A 17,812-nucleotide genomic window follows, 5' to 3' on the forward strand; every position below is an offset into this window, starting at 1 on the left:
ATGATGATGATGATGATGAGGTCCACGGTTCATCATGTATGTATGATATCGACAAAGAAAGAATCTACGGTAAGTATGGCAAACATATTTCTCATACATCACTGCACCCATCGCGGTAGAATCAGGCAAGCGGCGTTTAAAAAGTACACTAGCACAATTTTGAGATTTGGTTGGAGTATGCATGTATGAAGTGGTGTAAGTTCTATTTTCGCTTCCTTGCCTGACTAACTACTTTTTCCTCTCTCTCCCTCTTTTTCTTCTCCGCTTTCCATGATGCCCAGAAAAGGGGCAGATATGACCAAGCAACGGTAGTACTCCTATTCGGTCGACGCTGATTCAATGCAAGAAGATGCTCGGGAAAAACGTAGGCCAACCGATCGGCCAACTGATTGTCTGAAGCCAGAGGCAAGGGGGTGCCAATTTAACATCCATCAACGCGGCTTTGCAAGAAAGAAAGAGCACAAAAATACAAGAAGCCAATGATCTTGTTACGCGAATCCAGGTCGCGTGGTATTGGTGTTTTTATGCTAACATCCCGTGGTAACGCGGTTCCATCCTCGTCTTTATTCATATCAGAAGAAAGATACTGTGATGGAAGGCAAGAGGTCCACTGAACCGGAAGGTGACACTTTCCGTGTTGAAAGTGACCCAATACTGAGGTTAAGGTCCATGCTTATTTCTCAGATCATCCAATAAGCGCAAGGCAATAATTCGCATCCTCAAAACAGCATCATGCTTGGCATCACAGTCCTAAGGAGCAACGCGTCTGAACTGGTCGAAAAGCTTCTGTGCTTGCTGGGCATCGTAGCCCGTCGGGACCGGAGGGGTAGAACCGACCCCGTATCCTTGAGACGCCTCCCCGTAGCTAGCGACTCCAGGGTTGGCGGCACTCCTCAGGTTTCCAAGCAAAGCGTTCATGTCGATCTGGGCTGCTTGGGGAGCTGCAGGAGCTGGTGCGGCGCCGTAGGGCATGGATGGATGATGCGGTTGCTGATGGGCCACACCTTGGGACTGTGACAAAGTGGCCAAGAGGGCGCTGAGAGATTCGTTGTTCAGTTGGCCAACCACGCTTGAAAGATCCTGCACTGGAGCAGGCGGCTGTATTTGAGGTACCGGAGCCGGAGGGATGGCGTAGTGTTGTTGTGGGTATGGGTAGCTAACGGGAGGTGGGACCTCTAGGCCACGCCCATGATCATAGTTGCTGACTGAGGGATAAGTAGGTTGCGGTTGGGGCGGCTGGATGCGCTTCTTCTCAACCACCAACGCAGCAGCCTGTTGCGGCGTTACCTTATAATCGTCGAAGTTGATGCTGGTGCGGGTCCGAGTAAATACCCGAATGTCGAGCTGTTGCCTGCTCGGTGAGGTTGAGTCAAGGAAACTGACCGCATGCACACCCTCCATCATCTGACGTTGTATGAGCGGCTCCCGGGGGAAGCGTGGATTTGCGTAAATGACATCCGTTCTCAGCCCATGAGCATGGAAGATACCCTGAGCCCACGAGACGTACTCCTTATGTACGTCTCCGAGTAGGACAAGCTGAACGTCCGGAACATCGGCTCCATAGCGGAAAGGCATGTCAAGCTCTTCGCTAGATGGCACGCGCCGATGCGGGCTTTCGTCCCTGCGTCGATAGCCGTTGTCATAGTAGCGGCCTGGTGGAGGTGATCTGGATCGGCGGCTGTCATATCCAGGGCCAAAGTCGCGGTCTCTGGAATCCCTAGCATATCGGCCGTCTCGGCTTCCTCGGCGAGGAGAAGGTGAGCGCCCAGGACCCGGGCGGTAGTCATCTCTGCGCCAGCCCGGATCTCTCGCCTCATAGCGGTCTCTTATGCGAGTGTCACGCTGTGGGCGGCGGTCGGGCGATCTCTCGCGCTCACGTTCACGGCCGTGGTCAGAATGTTCTTTTCGGGCTCTATCCTGTTTCTTGGATATCTCCAAGTCTTCATAACGGTTAGCTGACCGCACTATGCCCCATACAGCAAGCAAAGTCTGGGAGTAAATCGACTTACTGATTGCACGGCCACCGAGCTCGATATCGCGGCAGCCGCGAATAGCAGCGAGACCTTCCTCGATGGTATGATATTGGACAAAGCCATATGCATTCTTCAAAGAGATCTGTGCGAGGCGTCCGAACTTGCTAAAGACATCGAAGACTTCGCGTTTCGAGACTCTCTCACATGACAAGTTACCTAGGTTATAAATCAGTACATGGTACCAAACAATACAAGCGACTGTTCCACTTACCAATAAAGATACGCGATCCTTCAGGGAAGCGTTGCTCCCATCTAGCCTCCAAGGTGTACTGCCTCTCGTCCACAAGGAACTTTTCGTAGTCCTGATCGCTTGCTGGCGTGTAGATGTTGCTTATGTGAGAGTTACCAGGCCCCAGAGCGTGTCGGGAGTTATGCGCAGATGCGTACGGCTGGGCTTGGGCATTATTGAAGGAATTGGGCGGGATAGGAGGCAGAGATGATATGGCTCCATTGTCGATACCGGGGCCGCCAGTAGACATGTACGCAGTACGTGGTGTCCCAGAACCAACGCCGGGGGAGGAGCTTTGGGTATGTACAGAGTTATGGGGTCGGGGATGGAAGTGATGGGCCTGAGGTGGGATGGCAGGTAGGCCACCCTGAGGTTTAGGTGGAAGGGAAGCAGAATGGGAAACATTGAGAATGCTTGCCCCATTTTGGGAAGTTTGGGTGGCAGGCGGTTTGGATGAAGCAGCTGCTACAGATGTGGTAGAAGCCGTGGTTGGGGATGCGGCAGCTCTCGCCGTGATGTTGTCCACGAGCTTCTGAATGTCAACGGCAGTGTCATCATCTTCATTTGCCGGGGTCGGATTGTTTGAAGCGGCAGCAGAGTCTTTAGTGGAGGACTGGGCATCATGATGGGGAGCATCTGGCATTTGGATATCGCGGGAATCCTGTGCGGGAGGCACCTCGGCCATGGAAGAGCTGCCGTTGAGCGTGGCATCGGGTACAAGATCGGGATTCGAGCTTTGGAGATGTTGCTGGGGGGCGGCGGGAGCGGAATCAGATGGCGCATCTAGAGACTGAAGCGATTCGTTGGTCTGGACTGAGAGTTGCTCGGCTTCAGAATGGGGCTTGGTTTGGCTTGTGACTTTGACTGGAGGAGACGAGGAAGGATCAGAAGTAGGTGCAGTGGAAGGCTGAGTCTTCGAAGGATCAGACGTGGAAGAATCATTCATCATAGTTTCTGAAGCCTTTGATACATCTGGCTGAGTCTCGTCGGCCTCACCTTCTTCACCTCGGTCCGTGGGCGAATCAAAGGTGTGCGCATAGTCATCGCTGCCCGTCTCCGGCTTGTCCCCCTGCTTGTTGTCCTGCTCGTGCTCCGGGCTCTGATCCTGCCCGTCCTCGTCATACGCATCAAGGCTGTCGTTATCATCTTCCGAATACTCGCCGGCAACTACTATGGTGTCGGACACATCGGAAGACTCTTGGACCGGCTCTGGCATGGTAGGCGAGGTGTACTGGTTGTACGAGGGTTGTTGAGACGTAGGGTTCGTATTGGTCAGTTGATTGGTTAGTTCCTCAACTACCGCGTCAATGGCGGCGGCGTGGTCCTGTAGCCTTGGGACCAGGGTCGGCGAGGTGCTGTGTAGGGCAATTGGCTTGGGCGAGAGAGGACTTAGATCGGCAGAGGCCACAACTTCCGGTGTCTGCCCAGGCATCAAGTGGAATCAAGAGGGACCGAGGATAGTCTGAGTCTTGTTGTAAGGGTGTGGTGAGAAAGGATGTGGGACAAGACTGAAGTTGGAGTAGCGGGATGGCGGGAGGTCTTGTTTCCTGATGTCGACGTCGCGAGAGCTGGTTGTTTTAAGCTTGTCCCTGGTGGTGTAGCAATTGGTTTGAGTGTTGGAACGCTGTTTGAAGGTTTCGTCTAGATCACCAAACTAAACGTGAAGTGAAGAGGGAAGACACGAGCTAGTGAATGTTTAAATTTGTTGGAGAAGCAGCACCGCAAGGGCGACGACGTTGTTGAGGACTTGAGAGTTTGGGGTAGGTAAGGTGGGTAAACAGTTCACAACGGGCTGCACCTGCGTGGGGGGGGAATGTGACTGGGAAATGGGAAAGAAGAGTTGCGTTGAGCTGCAGCTGAAGTGCAAGTCAAAAATTAACGATGTTGGAGAAAAGAGTTTGCAGAAGTTGAAAGTGGAAGAAGGATGCGAAAAGAAGTCACGGTAACCAGAACCGACCGCGTTCTCCAATTGCAATTGCGGGGCGGCGGGAGGAGGAGGAACAAGCGGAGAGCGGCGGACGGAGCTTCTCTTCCAGGTTTATGTACTTTGCTTGTCTTATCTGGACCTGGACGTGTCGGTTGAGGGCCACACTGCCAATTTGAGAAGCGTTCAATCGCAAAGACCGAGCTTGAGCTGAGGGTGAAGTTGCCAACCAGGGGCGATGGGAGGAAGTGGACAAAAATCAAATAAAAGTTGTGTTCTGGACCAAGCAAAGTTTGCATAAACTGGAAGTAGAAGCAGACTAGCAGCAGTAGGGTATTTGGAGATATTCAAAACGTGCGTATCTGCAAAAATAAGGCAGAGGGACGTGGAAAGATGTATGAGGTGCAGGCGGGAAGCCGATAATTGAATGACGGCACAGGTCGAAGGGCTGAAAATGCCTGGGAGCGAGAGGACACACGAGACTGGAGTGGAAGCTCGCTTGGCATCTTTGAAAAGGTGGAGCTCCTGCAAGGCTGACCAAAGAAATTTCTCGATGAAAGCAGCTGTGGACTGCAGTGATGGTGGGGGGACAGCGGGGCTTGCCGTGTGTTTAGTGCTGTGCCCCCGGCATTTGCATGTCTAAAAGTCCGCTGCACCTGGCTGCTATAACAAACCACCACTTACACCCGATCGGCTTAACATCGGGTTTACATGTGAGGTGAGAATACACCTCCCAGACTATACCGGAGACAGATATCAAAGTTATTCTTACAGCTCGTTGAGCTTTGGAGTTTCCGCGATCGAGCCTGCTAACACGGTAAATGGTTGATACCTCCAGGGCGTCGAGGCAGATAGTTAGCTGCCCTAACAGATTGCAGAATGAACAACATCGGGATGAGGCTCCTTGTCAGCCTCTCGCCCATGGTCCGCTTGCACCCTAGACTTACTTGGGCCATGAACCCGAGCCCTGTGATGGTGACAAGACGGCTGGCCCGACATCAAGCATTTGACGCTGGGTTTGACCCGGATGAGCTAGCCGAAGCACGCAAGTGGCACAAGTCGTTCCAGCCAAGCACTCTTCCACAGGGCGACACCTCCTTTTCACGCTCCAGTGGCCCCGGAGGCCAGCATGTAAACAAGTTCGTCTTACCCTTCAGTTAGGTGCGGTATCCAGGTCTTGTCCATCCAAATTGACCATGAGTAGGACAGAGTCAAAAGCAACAACCACATGGCCCATCTCAAAACTCTTAGCCCACCTACCCAAGATTTTACAGGCTAGGGCTCGAACCTCAAAATACTATACTAAAGGCAATGACTCTATAACAATACAGGCACAAACCGAGCGCAGCAGGAGTGCCAATCAAGCAGAGAACCACCAAAAGTTGTATGACGAGCTCATGAGTTTATACACGAAGGCAGTCCCCGCAGAGTCGAGTCCTGACAAAGCACGAAAATACGAGGCTCTGTACGTTTTATGAATCCATTGGGGCATACACTTGGTTAGAAAGCTCATACTGATATTGAAGCACTTACAGAAAGAAAGCTGCTAAAGAGGTTCGACTGAAGGAGAAAAAGTTCCACAGCTCCAAGAAACAGTCCAGGAAGGGCGGAGGGTCTGACTATTAAAGTGTCATGACGGCGGTGTCCAAGTGGGTGATCCGTCGCGTGCCATAACGAACGTTAAGGTTCCCAAACTCCACCAAGCCATGTGGTAAATAAAGCCAAGTCCAGACAAGACGAAAGAAGTTTTAGGGTTTTGTTACTGGTGAAGTCCAGGTGAGGTTAAGGATGAGACCCAAGTGCTCTTATCGGTTATCATTTCTCAACCCCGTACCTGACGTAGGTGATCCGTGCGCCACACCTCTGCCGCCCTTGTCCCTGCCAGAGCCGCAGGACGCTTGACTAGGAGAGGTAAGGCTTGCAGCTGGATAGTCCTACCGCCCGGCAGAATTATCAGTGGGCATAATTTTTTTGGGCCCTTGATGGCCAGCCGTTCTCGACTGTCTGTTCGCTGCTGTCTGCCCCGAGTCCGTCTCGAGTTGGAACTGGGTCTTTCTTGCTCCTCCTCTCGACAAGCGTGACAGTTCGGATCTGCCACCAGTCTTCACCATGTCACAAAAAGTCATGTAAGTTTTCAGTCTCCTGTCCCTGATGTCTTGAGTAATGCCGTCGTCTTGTCTTGAAACTAATCAATCGTCTTCTCTTGTTACAGTGATTCGCGCATTCCTGCGCTCATTCGCAATGGCATGCAGGAGAAGAAGCGTAGCTTCTTCGTCGTTGTCGGCGACCACTCCAAGGAGGCCATTGTCCACCGTATGTCGACTCGTCCCGATACCCTTTCCTCCTCGATCGCGACAACCTCCCCCCGATAAGCTAGCTACCGGTGATGGCTGACGTTCAGCTTTCTAGTTTACTACATCCTTTCCAATGCGAACATGAAGCACAACAAGTCCGTCCTTTGGGCATACAAGAGCAAGCTTCTCGGATTCACAAGTCATCGCAAGAAGCGCGAGAACAAGATCAAGAAGGAAATCAAGCGTGGCGTTCGCGAGGCCAACTCCGAGGACCCTTTCGAACTCTTCATCTCCCTCAACGATATCCGATATGTCTACTACAAGGAAACCGAAAAGATTCTCGGTAACACCTACGGCATGTGCATTCTGCAAGATTTCGAGGCCATGACCCCCAACATCCTAGCCCGCACGATCGAAACTGTCGAAGGTGGCGGCTTGGTTATTCTGCTCTTGAAGGGCATGAACAGCTTGAAGCAGCTCTACACCCTTTCCATGGACGTACACTCGAGATACCGAACGGAAGCCCACGATGATGTTGTTGCGAGATTCAACGAGCGTTTCATTCTTTCCCTCGGCAGCTGCGAGTCCTGCTTGGTTGTCGACGACGAGCTCAACGTTCTCCCCATTTCCGGCGGCAAGGCTGTCAAGGCGCTACCACGCCCTACTGACGAAGAGGAGGTCAACCCGGCAAAGAAGGAATTGGACAAGATCAAGGAGTCACTTGCGGATACCCAGCCCATCGGCTCGCTCGTCCAGCTGGCCCGTACGACCGACCAGGCCAAAGCGCTGCTCACCTTCGTCGATGCTATTGCGGAGAAGACTCTGCGCAACACAGTTACCTTGACTGCGGCTCGTGGTCGCGGTAAATCCGCTGCTATGGGTGTCGCTATTGCGGCGGCCGTCGCTTACGGTTATAGCAACATCTTCATCACTTCTCCTTCGCCAGAAAACTTGAAGACCTTGTTCGAGTTTGTTTTCAAGGGATTCGACGCTTTGGACTACAAGGACCATGCCGACTACTCCATCATCCAGTCGACGAACCCCGAGTTCAACAAGGCCATCGTTAGGGTCAACATCCACAGAAATCACCGTCAGACCATCCAGTATATCCGCCCCCAGGACGCCCACGTTCTTGGTCAGGCCGAACTCCTCGTCATCGATGAGGCTGCTGCTATTCCTTTGCCCTTGGTCAAGAAGCTCATGGGCCCTTACCTCGTCTTCATGGCCTCCACCATCAGCGGTTATGAAGGTACCGGCCGCTCGCTCTCCCTCAAGCTTATCAAGCAGCTTAGGGAGCAGTCTAGGACTGGTGCCGGTGTTAAGGACGCCGTTGAGGTCGACAGGACGAATGGCAAGGTGACCAAGGACACAGAGACCGTCTTCACTGGCGGTCGGTCGCTCAAGGAGATCACTCTCTCTGAGCCCATCCGTTACGCCCAGGGAGATCCGGTTGAGAAATGGTTGAACACTCTTCTTTGCTTGGACGCTACCCTGCCCAGATCCAAGCTCAACACCCAGGGATGTCCTGATCCCTCCCAGTGCGAGTTGCTCCACGTCAACCGCGATACCCTCTTCTCTTTCCACCCCGTCTCCGAGAAGTTCCTGCAGCAAATGGTTGCGCTTTACGTCGCCAGTCACTACAAGAACTCGCCCAACGATCTGCAGCTTATGAGTGATGCTCCGGCCCACGAGCTCTTCGTTCTCACTGCTCCTATTGTTGAGGGCAGACTCCCTGAGCCGTTGTGTGTTATTCAGGTCTCTCTTGAGGGTAAGATTAGCAAGCAGAGCATTCTCAACAGTCTCAGCAGGGGCTCGCAGCCTGCGGGTGACTTGATCCCCTGGCTTGTCAGCCAGCAGTTCCAGGATGATGAGTTCGCCTCGCTTTCTGGTGCTCGCGTTGTCAGAATTGCTACCAACCCCGACTACGTGTCCATGGGCTACGGCTCGAGGGCGCTTCAGCTGCTTGTCGACTACTACGAGGGCAAGTTCGCCAACCTTTCCGAGGAGACTGGCACTATTGTGCCCAAGAGTGCTCCCCGCGTGACGGACGCTGAGCTTGCGAACGCCAGTCTCTTTGACGATATCAAGGTTCGCGATATGAATGAGCTCCCGCCTCTCTTCGCCAAGCTGGCTGAGCGTCGCCCCGAGCCCCTCGAGTACATCGGTGTCAGTTACGGTCTTACCCAGCCGCTCCATAAGTTCTGGAAGCGTGCTCAGTTCGCGCCAGTATACTTGAGGCAAACTGCCAACGACTTGACGGGCGAGCACACGTGCGTTATGTTGCGCCCTCTTGGCGACGGCACCGATCCCAGCTGGCTGGGCGCTTTCGCCAACGACTTCCACCGCCGTTTCCTCTCTCTACTATCTTACAAGTTCCGCGAGTTCCCAGCCATCTTGGCGTTGACCATCGAGGAGTCCGCCAGTGCCGGTGCCAAGCTGGACCCCTCTAACGAGCCTACACCGCTGGAGAAGGCGGAGTTGGACAAGCTCCTGACGCCCTTCGACCACAAGCGTCTTGAGAGTTATGCCAACGGCCTCCTCGATTACCATGTTGTTCTCGATCTCATCCCCAGCATTGCGCAGCTCTTCTTTGAGGGCCGCATTAGGTCAAACCTCCAGCTCAGCGGTCTTCAGCAGGCCATCCTGTTGGCTATCGGTCTCCAGCGCAAGGAGATTGATGCCATTGCTGGAGAGCTCACTCTTCCTTCCTCCCAGCTTCTGGCTATCTTTATCAAGATCATGCGCAAGATTAGCACGCACCTTGCTTCGCTGGTTGAGGGTGCCATCGCCAAGGAGATGCCTCAGCAGATCGGCGTCTCGACCGAGGACGCCTCTGCGGCGCACGATGACGAGATCATTGAGAACCAGTTTGTGCCCCTTGGCCAGAGCTTGGACGACGAGCTTGCCGAGGGTGGAGACCAGGCCATGAAGGCCATCAGGGCCAAGCAGAGAGAGCTCATTGACTCCCTTCCCCTGGATCAGTACGAGATCGACGGTGGTGATGCCGAGTGGAGAGAGGCCGAGAAGCGGGTCGCCAAGGCTACCAAGGAAGGAAAGGCCAACCCTCTTGTCAGTGTCAAGACCAAGAAGCGCAAGGCCGAGCCCGTGTATGAGGAGGAGAAGCCCGAGAAGAAGGACAGAGGCGACAAGAAGGGAAAGAAGCCCAAGCACGACAAGAGGAAGTGAACAAGGACTTTCTGCGATTAGGGAATGTCTTTGGCATGATTCTCACAGCTTCCACGCGCCGTCCGCTATCCAACTGAGCTAGAGCCCATGCTTTGTCTTCTTTGCATATATGGTACAGCGATTCCGCAGTATCCTCTCGCCAACATGGGTTCCGTTCAAGGTCCCAGTGGTTGTGTGGAAGATGAGAGATGACAATGTGGTTTGCGGACGGTAATTATGACAGCTGGAGTCCTTTGGATGCATCATGATTGAGCTCATAGCTCCGGCCAAAGCCGATGATTGATGTGAGGAGCTCCGGAGAACGGGCCCGGTGGTGTTGCGGACATGTCTCCGCGCGGAACGGGAGCTTTGTTGTTAAAAAAGTGGAGAAGCTGATCGGCCCTGACCCCGGACGGGACCTGGACAGGACGGTGCCAAGACACAGGAGGTACCCACCATGTAAGGAGAAATGCGGGGCAGCTGAAATGGCATTTACGGCGGCTGACTGCAGAGACATGAGACAATCTGGTAACAACAACACATTGCACAAATTCTGTAGATACTATAGCGAAGATCCTTTTATGATTATGAGCCACAATTTGGTTAAAACACCATTTTTTTCAAACAGCGCATAGTGCAGTGAATCACGAGGACGAGGCAACCAGACAAGGAAAGGGCCCGTATCGAGTCTCGGTGTGCCTCCACCGCTATCGATAAGTGAAAGGTACCACCTCCCGTCCGCGCCGTCTAACTGAACCCCTTCCCGTCCACTGATTATTGAGGGGTCTAGCCCCCCCGCTAGGTTTATCATCCTGACTGATCGGTTGGCTTACGGTGACAGAAACAACGAACGGACAATCTGGGGCGAGCAGCCTCTTCGTGTCACACTTCGAGCCTTGAATCGATTTGTCTGCTAGGGCTCCTGTCTTACACACCTACCTAGCTCGTCTCGAACTACCTGGCGAACGAAATCCGACGGTCAGCCCACGGCAGCCCGATTGCCACCTACCTTTCGACATCTCAGCGATATATCGGTGACCGCATATAGCACGGCCGCATCTTCTCCCACTCACTCGACTTCCTTCGCGTACAAGACCTCGAGCCATCCGACATCCAACAACATCATCCGAACAACTACCTCTACGTTGAATTGCTCTTCTTGCCATTGTCTAGATTTAGCAAGCAGATCCTGACAACGCCGTTGCGGCCACGAGCGTTGATCGACCCACCCCTGCGGGACGCCCTCGAACAACGCCCTTCTACAGATTTGCGACCATGAGTACCGCCAACGGTCAAACACCAGCAGTGCAGCCGTGTCGATACAAAGTTGGCAAGACTTTGGGCGCCGGTTCATACTCGGTCGTCAAGGAATGCGTACACATTGACACCGGTCGCTACTATGCGGCCAAGGTGATTAACAAGCGCCTGATGGCCGGCCGGGAACACATGGTACGCCTCCAATCTTCCGTCATCTTCATGAAAGCACCGTGCAATCCGGTCACTGTATACTAACGCAGCGGAACCACAGGTTCGTAATGAAATCGCCGTGCTCAAGAAGGTCTCCATGGGCCACCAGAACATCCTGACCCTCGTCGACTACTTCGAGACCATGAACAACCTCTACCTGGTCACCGACCTCGCTCTGGGCGGCGAGCTCTTCGACCGCATCTGCCGCAAGGGATCATACTACGAATCCGACGCTGCCGACCTTATCCGCGCCACCTTATCCGCCGTCGCCTACCTGCACGACCATGGCATCGTTCACCGCGACCTCAAGCCCGAAAACCTGCTCTTCCGCACCCCTGAGGACAACGCCGACCTGCTGATCGCCGACTTTGGTTTGTCGCGCATCATGGACGAGGAGCAATTCCACGTGCTGACCACCACCTGCGGCACACCGGGTTACATGGCGCCGGAGATCTTCAAAAAGACCGGCCACGGCAAACCCGTCGATCTCTGGGCCCTGGGCGTAATCACTTATTTCCTGCTGTGCGGCTACACCCCCTTCGACCGCGACTCAGACTTCGAGGAGATGCAAGCGATCCTCAACGCCGATTACTCCTTCACCCCGCTCGAGTACTGGCGCGGCGTGTCGGACAGCGCCAAGGATTTCATCAGGAAGTGTCTGACCATCGACCCGGCCAAGCGCATGACCGCCCACGAGGCGCTGCAGCACTCCTTCGTCGCCGCCTGGGGTCGCGGCGCCGACGCTGACGGAAATGCCGACAAGGGCGCGAACCTGCTGCCGACGGTCAAGAAGAACTTCAATGCGCGTAGGACGCTGCATGCAGCTATCGATACCGTGCGTGCTATTAACAAGCTTCGGGAGGGCCAGTTGATGAATGGCGGGAGGAGCCGTGAGCCGGCGGCGAAGAAGAAACCGGCAGTACCAGCAGTAGGAGGTCCAGGCGTAGATGACGGGTTAGCAGTAGCGCTCGGCCCAACGCTCGGAAAGGAGGCTAGCATGGTGTCGACGGCTAGTAGTAACCTCACCAAGGATAGCGGGTATGGGACGCAGCAGGAGGGGGGAAGCTCTAGGGATGATGAGGATGGGGATGGAGACGACGTTCTTATGAGGGATGCGTCTGCCGCGTCAACACCATCGTCAGATCCAGCGCCACCGCCGGTGCCGGCGCATACATCTGTGTCTGTGCCTGCGGGCGTGCCGAGTATTCTACGGCCGGGCAGTATCGAGAATAAGGTTGTCGAGACTGGGAAGGGGTTGTGGAATGGGACTAGTGTTAAGCGATGATCCCTCACCCCTTTTCCTTTCTTTTTCTTGCTGGAAGATGGGTTTGACTTGGGCAGGCGGCTGGTTGGCTCTCTTTTATAAATGTTATAATCGTGTTTTTCAAAGGTTTATGAGCAGCGGGTTCTTCTCAGTTGTATGGATATTTTTTCTTCGGGGTTTTACTATACCAGACGTGAATAGCCGGCGGGCGTTTTGATTGTTATGGTATGATATCTGTTACATCTTGGTTCTTCTCCATGGTGAAGATGATGATGCTAATGGAATGGGTACGGGTATGGGTGCATGGATACGGTCATGAACGATGATGAATATGCCACTCCAGATTTCTCGGGATACAAGGAATTCATGATACCTACCGATGGAGATGGATTATTTCTATGTGGGCGTTTGCCAGGAGGAAGCTATTGCTATGGTAAGGTAGCTATCCAACCTCCTCCAGGATGTGTCACTATGCAAGGGAGTAGGTAGGTACTCTTTCGAACGTCCGTCCAGCTTCAATCATGACGTCTCGTCTCGTCTCAGTTCGGTTTGCCTTTGTTCTACCCTTCCCCTTGGCCCTTTTTTCTTTTTATATATAAGAGCAGGAAGAGATAGGTTGCAAGTTTGTCCACACCCCCTTTATGTCTGTCTCCCCTTTGTCCATCTAGGATTAGTTGTGATGGTGGCGCCCATTGTCCACCCGAGTTTGTAGTTTGTTACTATAGTCGTTGGTTTCTCGTCCATCCTAAAGACCCAAGCGACGTCTCACTCAGAGGTATGTATCTTGGCATCCACATCTGCTTGCGACTCATTGCAGTTTCCCGGATTCAATGGATTTGTAAAACTACTCGTAAAAAGACCTTCATGATACCTACCTAGACAAAAGCTTCGTTGTTGGTTCTACACTGCCCTTTCACCTACAGACTGGACTAACTATACGCGTACTAGGTACTCAGGTTCGCCAGTGATACAGGGGCAGGCAGCATTTGGTTCACGACTTTCTAAGCCACAAGCACAGCGGCTTGTTAAAATTCGTCAGCACTAACCAAGTTCCAAGTTGGAAGTCTGAAGGTACGCGTATGTTTGATCCTTCGAGGCTATGGGTTGGATCCATTTTGCAAAGTTGCTACCTAATGCAATCTTAATAATGTTTTGAAGTTGAACTTTCCGCGTATGCTAGAGGCTAGCAAGTGGCAAGAGAGTGCTGACGAGGTTGAAAGTCAAGTCAACCTCGCCGTCGCGCGTCGTTTCGACTGACTATCATATTGGCAGCAATACCTATACGCCCGTCCCAAAGAGTCTCAACAATTCAACAAGATCAGATCAAACTTTGCATTGGATCCCGAACCCCTGAGATCGGAATCGGGGATTTGGCATGACTTCCTTTGGCCTTTCAATATGAAATATTCGACGTTACCACGTCACGTATAATACATTACCAGGAAACAGGGGTCAACACCAGCCACTCCTTTTAAACTTTTCGGTGCCTCGAGGAGCCTTTCAATTTTTTGAAGGGTTTTCTCAACGACCCCATCCATCGAGCCATCCCCTGATCTTTGCATTAAAGTTTGGTCGGGAAATGCATCTATCGAGACGCTACGGGGATGGGGATTTTTTTTCCGGTAGCGGGCCCGGTCATCTTGATAACCCCGCCTCCGCCCTCCGAGCTTGCCCGCCATGCCATGCCATGCTAACTCGATCGATAATAGCATCGATGGACAGATTTGGGGTTTTGGGGTTTTGGACAGGGCATGTTGGAAGATAGATATACGGAAATAGAAACACAGAGACTGGGAGGGAAAACAGAAAGAGGGGAGTCCCTTGTGACAGACGAGGTTCCCCCCACGATGCAGTACCTAGGGACGACGACAGGGCATGGGTATGATAGTTATGGGTATCGATGAGCTCTTGGTGGAGGTGTTCACAATGCCTGTCAAGTGTCAAATGTCAAAGCTGAAGACCGAAGACGGTGATCGTGAAAATCGAGAAGTGCGAAGAGGAGAGGCAGGACGAGGCAGGGAGGAAGGGAGGAAGGCAGGATGAAGCCTGTCTCATCAGCCGCTCGGCCACTCGCCGACCATCATCCACCGTCAACCCGGTAGGTGACAGGGGAAAGGGGAATATCAAACGGTCTGACTGACTAACTGACCGACCCGATGGCGATAGCGACGGTGATCGATCGGAAGTGGTCAAGGTGGTGAACAACACGCGATGTGCTGAAGGCGGGAAGCAGACGGTGACCGCCTTTCTCTGAATGACACTAATCCCAAGTGGGATTTTTGGAGTGCCGTGAAACTTGGTGCTTGTCAAGTCAATGTTCAATAAGCGCCGGCAATGTTTGGGTGGCCTAGCCTGGCTTGTTGATTGTTGTCCTGGCCTTGGTCGCCGGGCCGGCTTTAACTTCACCCCTTTTTTGTTTTGGGGATTCTGGGTGTGGGCATATCTTCATTCAATGTGTCTTTGAAGTGAAGAAGACATCATGGTCGACAAAGGGAAGTTTTCCGATCTGAGGCGTTCATTGTGTTGATGGCTACAAACTTACAAAGGGGCAGTGACAGAAAGTCTTCTTACACTTCCTTCGGTATGCACATATCGATATCAGCATAAGAGTCGAGACTTGGACAAGGTAAAATGACAATGGTGCCATGAGCCCATACTATAATCAATGGTACGGTTTCATTTGAAAATCTTTATATTGACAAAAAAGCTTCGTTCGACTGGGAACCACCATCGAGTCGAGCAAAAGGAAGATCATGCGGTCAAATCGAAAGAATCAAACGGCACTCACATTTTGACATTGCAAGCTCACAGGGTCACGCCCGCACACTCGCGCTGCGGTGCGCTGTCCCTTGCTCATGGATGTACTTTTGTATCTTTGCTAAGTCCCAACCTTATGAACAAGCATGGGCGGATCTCGGCATCAACGTTTTCCGCGAACAATTGGATGTGAATCCCTTCCCTAGTGTCATTCCCTTCCCTTGTAGCTTTCACTATTTCGATCAACCAGCATCTGAGCATCCAGAGACAGGCATACCTTTGTCAGCGGGAAACCGAAAATTACACCCACACTACCAAAAATCTAATGCCAAGCTTTCCGCATGAAAACCTCAACTTCTCCATTTCCCAAAGTTCCTCCCTCCCAAAGGATGGACCCACCCGTGCTAAGCGCGGAAGGCTGCGTGCTTGGCATTATTACCGGGGACAAGCAAAATGCAGCTAACGATTATCCAGCCGCTGTTTGTGACTTCAAGATTGGTCAGTGGTTCGGGAGTTGCATGTTTTGGTGAAAACTCGAAAGAAGCTAAGAAAAGTCGGAGTTGACACTTGACGAGTTGACGACAGCCTTATGATGGATGGTGCATGCAGCTGCAGTGGGTGAAGTACGGTGTGCAACTAAGAGAAAGCTTTTTGTTAGAAGCCTTTCATGGAGAATGGGAGGTGAGGTTGAAAGCTGAAAAGTTAGTACGTACCTAGGCACTACTGAACCGAGATCCGAGATTTCTGGATCCCGAATGTCGGACCGGAGAACAAGCAGCGGAGGTACGGAGCACGGAGCACGGGGTTAACCGCCGACGGTGAAGGAGCACCGAAAAAAGGCCTCCGTGTTTCAGAGAAGGGGCGGCCAGGCAGGTGGCCCAGCAAAAAGAAGGTATGGAAATCCGCAATGTTGTGCAGCAGCCAGCAGAAGGGTCAAAGATTGAGAGACCCAACTGGAAACCCACGTGCGACGCAGGAACAAAAGGAGTTGAGGTGAGTTGGCTGCTGGACCTTGTTTTGATTCGTCGGGTTTGGAATCGATGATGGCCAGCAGGGCGTACACTACGAGCAAGCCGTGGAGAGCTTTTTCCAAAACAGGTATATCCAGTAACACGATACAAATCTGCCTCGCCGCTTCGTTTCCAGACGCTGTTTTAGAGCGAGATGATCCTCTTCATGGAAATGATGGGTGAGGTAAGTATTGCACCTCATAAGGAGAGACTCCATGGAATCCTGTCTCTTGTTCGTGATGAGCGGTTACATCCATGTCCCTTCCTCCCGTCTGTCTCTGCATATGGATATTTGTTTCGATCTTCGTCTCGCATTGAAAGGAACACAAGGGACAAGACGGACGGTTGAAAAGAAACAAACAAAACAAACAAACACCAAGACACCATGTAAAAGAAGCTCTTGGTTTATTTCCGGAGTTTGAGTTTCCTCAGAATGGAAACCTTGGTAACAAAGGATACACAAAGTTCCAAGACATGCAGATGGTTGTACCACCTTGGGAACTCACACTGCCTACAAGATATGGTACCATTGTTGCGGGATCCGAAGACGGGCTGTAGTTGATGATTACCTTACCGGAACCAACTGAACTGAACCAACCACCCTGCCAAGAAACACCAGCCAAGCCCAGGGACAGAAGGATAGGCGCCTCCGGTGATGGTGATGCGACGACGCCAAGTGGGCAGAGTGTTGCGGCGTAGTACAACTGTAGTATCAAACGCGAATCCGCGTTATTCGCGACAAGGCGGGCTCGCTGTTGGGAACTTGGACAGGCAGGCAGGCGTTGTGGTTGGAACCTGAAAACGGGAAATTAACGTGAACCAAAGAACCCTTGCAGCCCACCTGCCCATCCGACCCGGGCCACACCCTTCATCAACGACTGACAAGAAGTCCGCGTACCGAAGAACTGTACGTGTAGAGGTCCCGAAGCTTAACTCTTATCGGTATCACGCCTAGAGCTAGCCGACCAGTGGGAGGAAGATGCGAGGGTGTTACGATTACGGGCGATTGCGAAAGGTTGGAAAAGGCTGGATGTCGCAACTGGAGGGCTGGTACCGGAACGCACGGATCACCTGGTTTGGTCAATGTTACGGTTTGTTGGACCCTGGAGTGTGTGCGTGTGGTGTGGGAGATTCAAGAAGACCGTTGTCCATCGTTTTGTTTTCGTCGGCGTTGTCGTTGTTGACTTTGTTGGTTCAAAAGAAGCGGGAGGCTTGGTCTTTTTTTTTATGATTCGCATTGGATCTTTCGGACTCTTCCTTCTCTGCTGGTGAGATGCGCCACATTCATGGGACATGACATGACCCGAAACAGAGCCTATCAAGCGTCATCATTTGGGTCGCTGGAGTGTCTTCCGTTACACAGCCGGAGCGCAGCAAGTTCCCGGTCTGTCATTGGGGAAAAGTTGGAGAAATGATATCAGATCCAGTGTTGGTATTGGGGCTTTGGCACTGCTCGTCAGCAACGAGCTTCATAGGTAAGCATTGGATATGTTCTAAAGGGAGAGGTCTCATTACTGCCTAACATTAAATGATGCCGTGTTCGCAACACTTGGACAATTGACCATTTCCGGTCTTCAATGCTTCGAATTCGGGATCGAACGAGAATGTGAACCCGGTTAGATGCATGTTTCGAGTATGGGAAATGCAATATTGGCGGTAATCTGATGGG

At 52.5% G+C, this 17,812-nt stretch overlaps 4 protein-coding genes across 4 annotated transcripts; 3 read left to right on the forward strand and 1 right to left on the reverse strand.

The window, feature by feature from the left end:
* Positions 1-169: 169 nt before the first annotated feature.
* SMAC4_08745 (uncharacterized protein) lies at positions 170-4,159 on the reverse strand. Its single transcript, XM_066090847.1, has 3 exons — positions 2,245-4,159; positions 2,010-2,189; positions 170-1,940 (listed from the first exon to the last, which is right to left on the reverse strand). The coding sequence occupies exons 1-3, from the start codon at positions 3,692-3,694 to the stop codon at positions 751-753; spliced, it is 2,820 nt and encodes a 939-aa protein (XP_065947558.1). The 5' UTR covers positions 3,695-4,159; the 3' UTR covers positions 170-750.
* Positions 4,160-4,711: 552 nt separating this feature from the next.
* On the forward strand, positions 4,712-5,812 carry SMAC4_08746 (uncharacterized protein; the record flags this gene model as incomplete). Its single annotated transcript, XM_024655962.2, has 4 exons — positions 4,712-4,904; positions 5,025-5,325; positions 5,391-5,651; positions 5,722-5,812. The coding sequence occupies exons 2-4, from the start codon at positions 5,066-5,068 to the stop codon at positions 5,810-5,812; spliced, it is 612 nt and encodes a 203-aa protein (XP_024510952.1). The 5' UTR covers positions 4,712-4,904; positions 5,025-5,065.
* A 258-nt stretch (positions 5,813-6,070) lies between these two features.
* SMAC4_08747 (uncharacterized protein) lies at positions 6,071-9,666 on the forward strand (the record flags this gene model as incomplete). Its single annotated transcript, XM_003344449.2, has 3 exons — positions 6,071-6,312; positions 6,399-6,499; positions 6,596-9,666. Exons 1-3 carry the CDS (start codon positions 6,296-6,298, stop codon positions 9,664-9,666), a joined length of 3,189 nt encoding a protein of 1,062 aa, XP_003344497.2. The 5' UTR covers positions 6,071-6,295.
* A 1,254-nt stretch (positions 9,667-10,920) lies between these two features.
* Positions 10,921-13,151, forward strand: SMAC4_08748 (uncharacterized protein; the record flags this gene model as incomplete). Its single annotated transcript, XM_003344450.2, has 2 exons — positions 10,921-11,094; positions 11,174-13,151. The coding sequence occupies 2 exons, from the start codon at positions 10,921-10,923 to the stop codon at positions 12,395-12,397; spliced, it is 1,398 nt and encodes a 465-aa protein (XP_003344498.1). The 3' UTR covers positions 12,398-13,151.
* Between the last annotated feature and the right edge of the window lie 4,661 nt (positions 13,152-17,812).

This window comes from Sordaria macrospora, chromosome 6 (assembly GCF_033870435.1).
Source record: "Sordaria macrospora chromosome 6, complete sequence".
Classification (NCBI taxonomy): domain Eukaryota; kingdom Fungi; phylum Ascomycota; class Sordariomycetes; order Sordariales; family Sordariaceae; genus Sordaria; species Sordaria macrospora.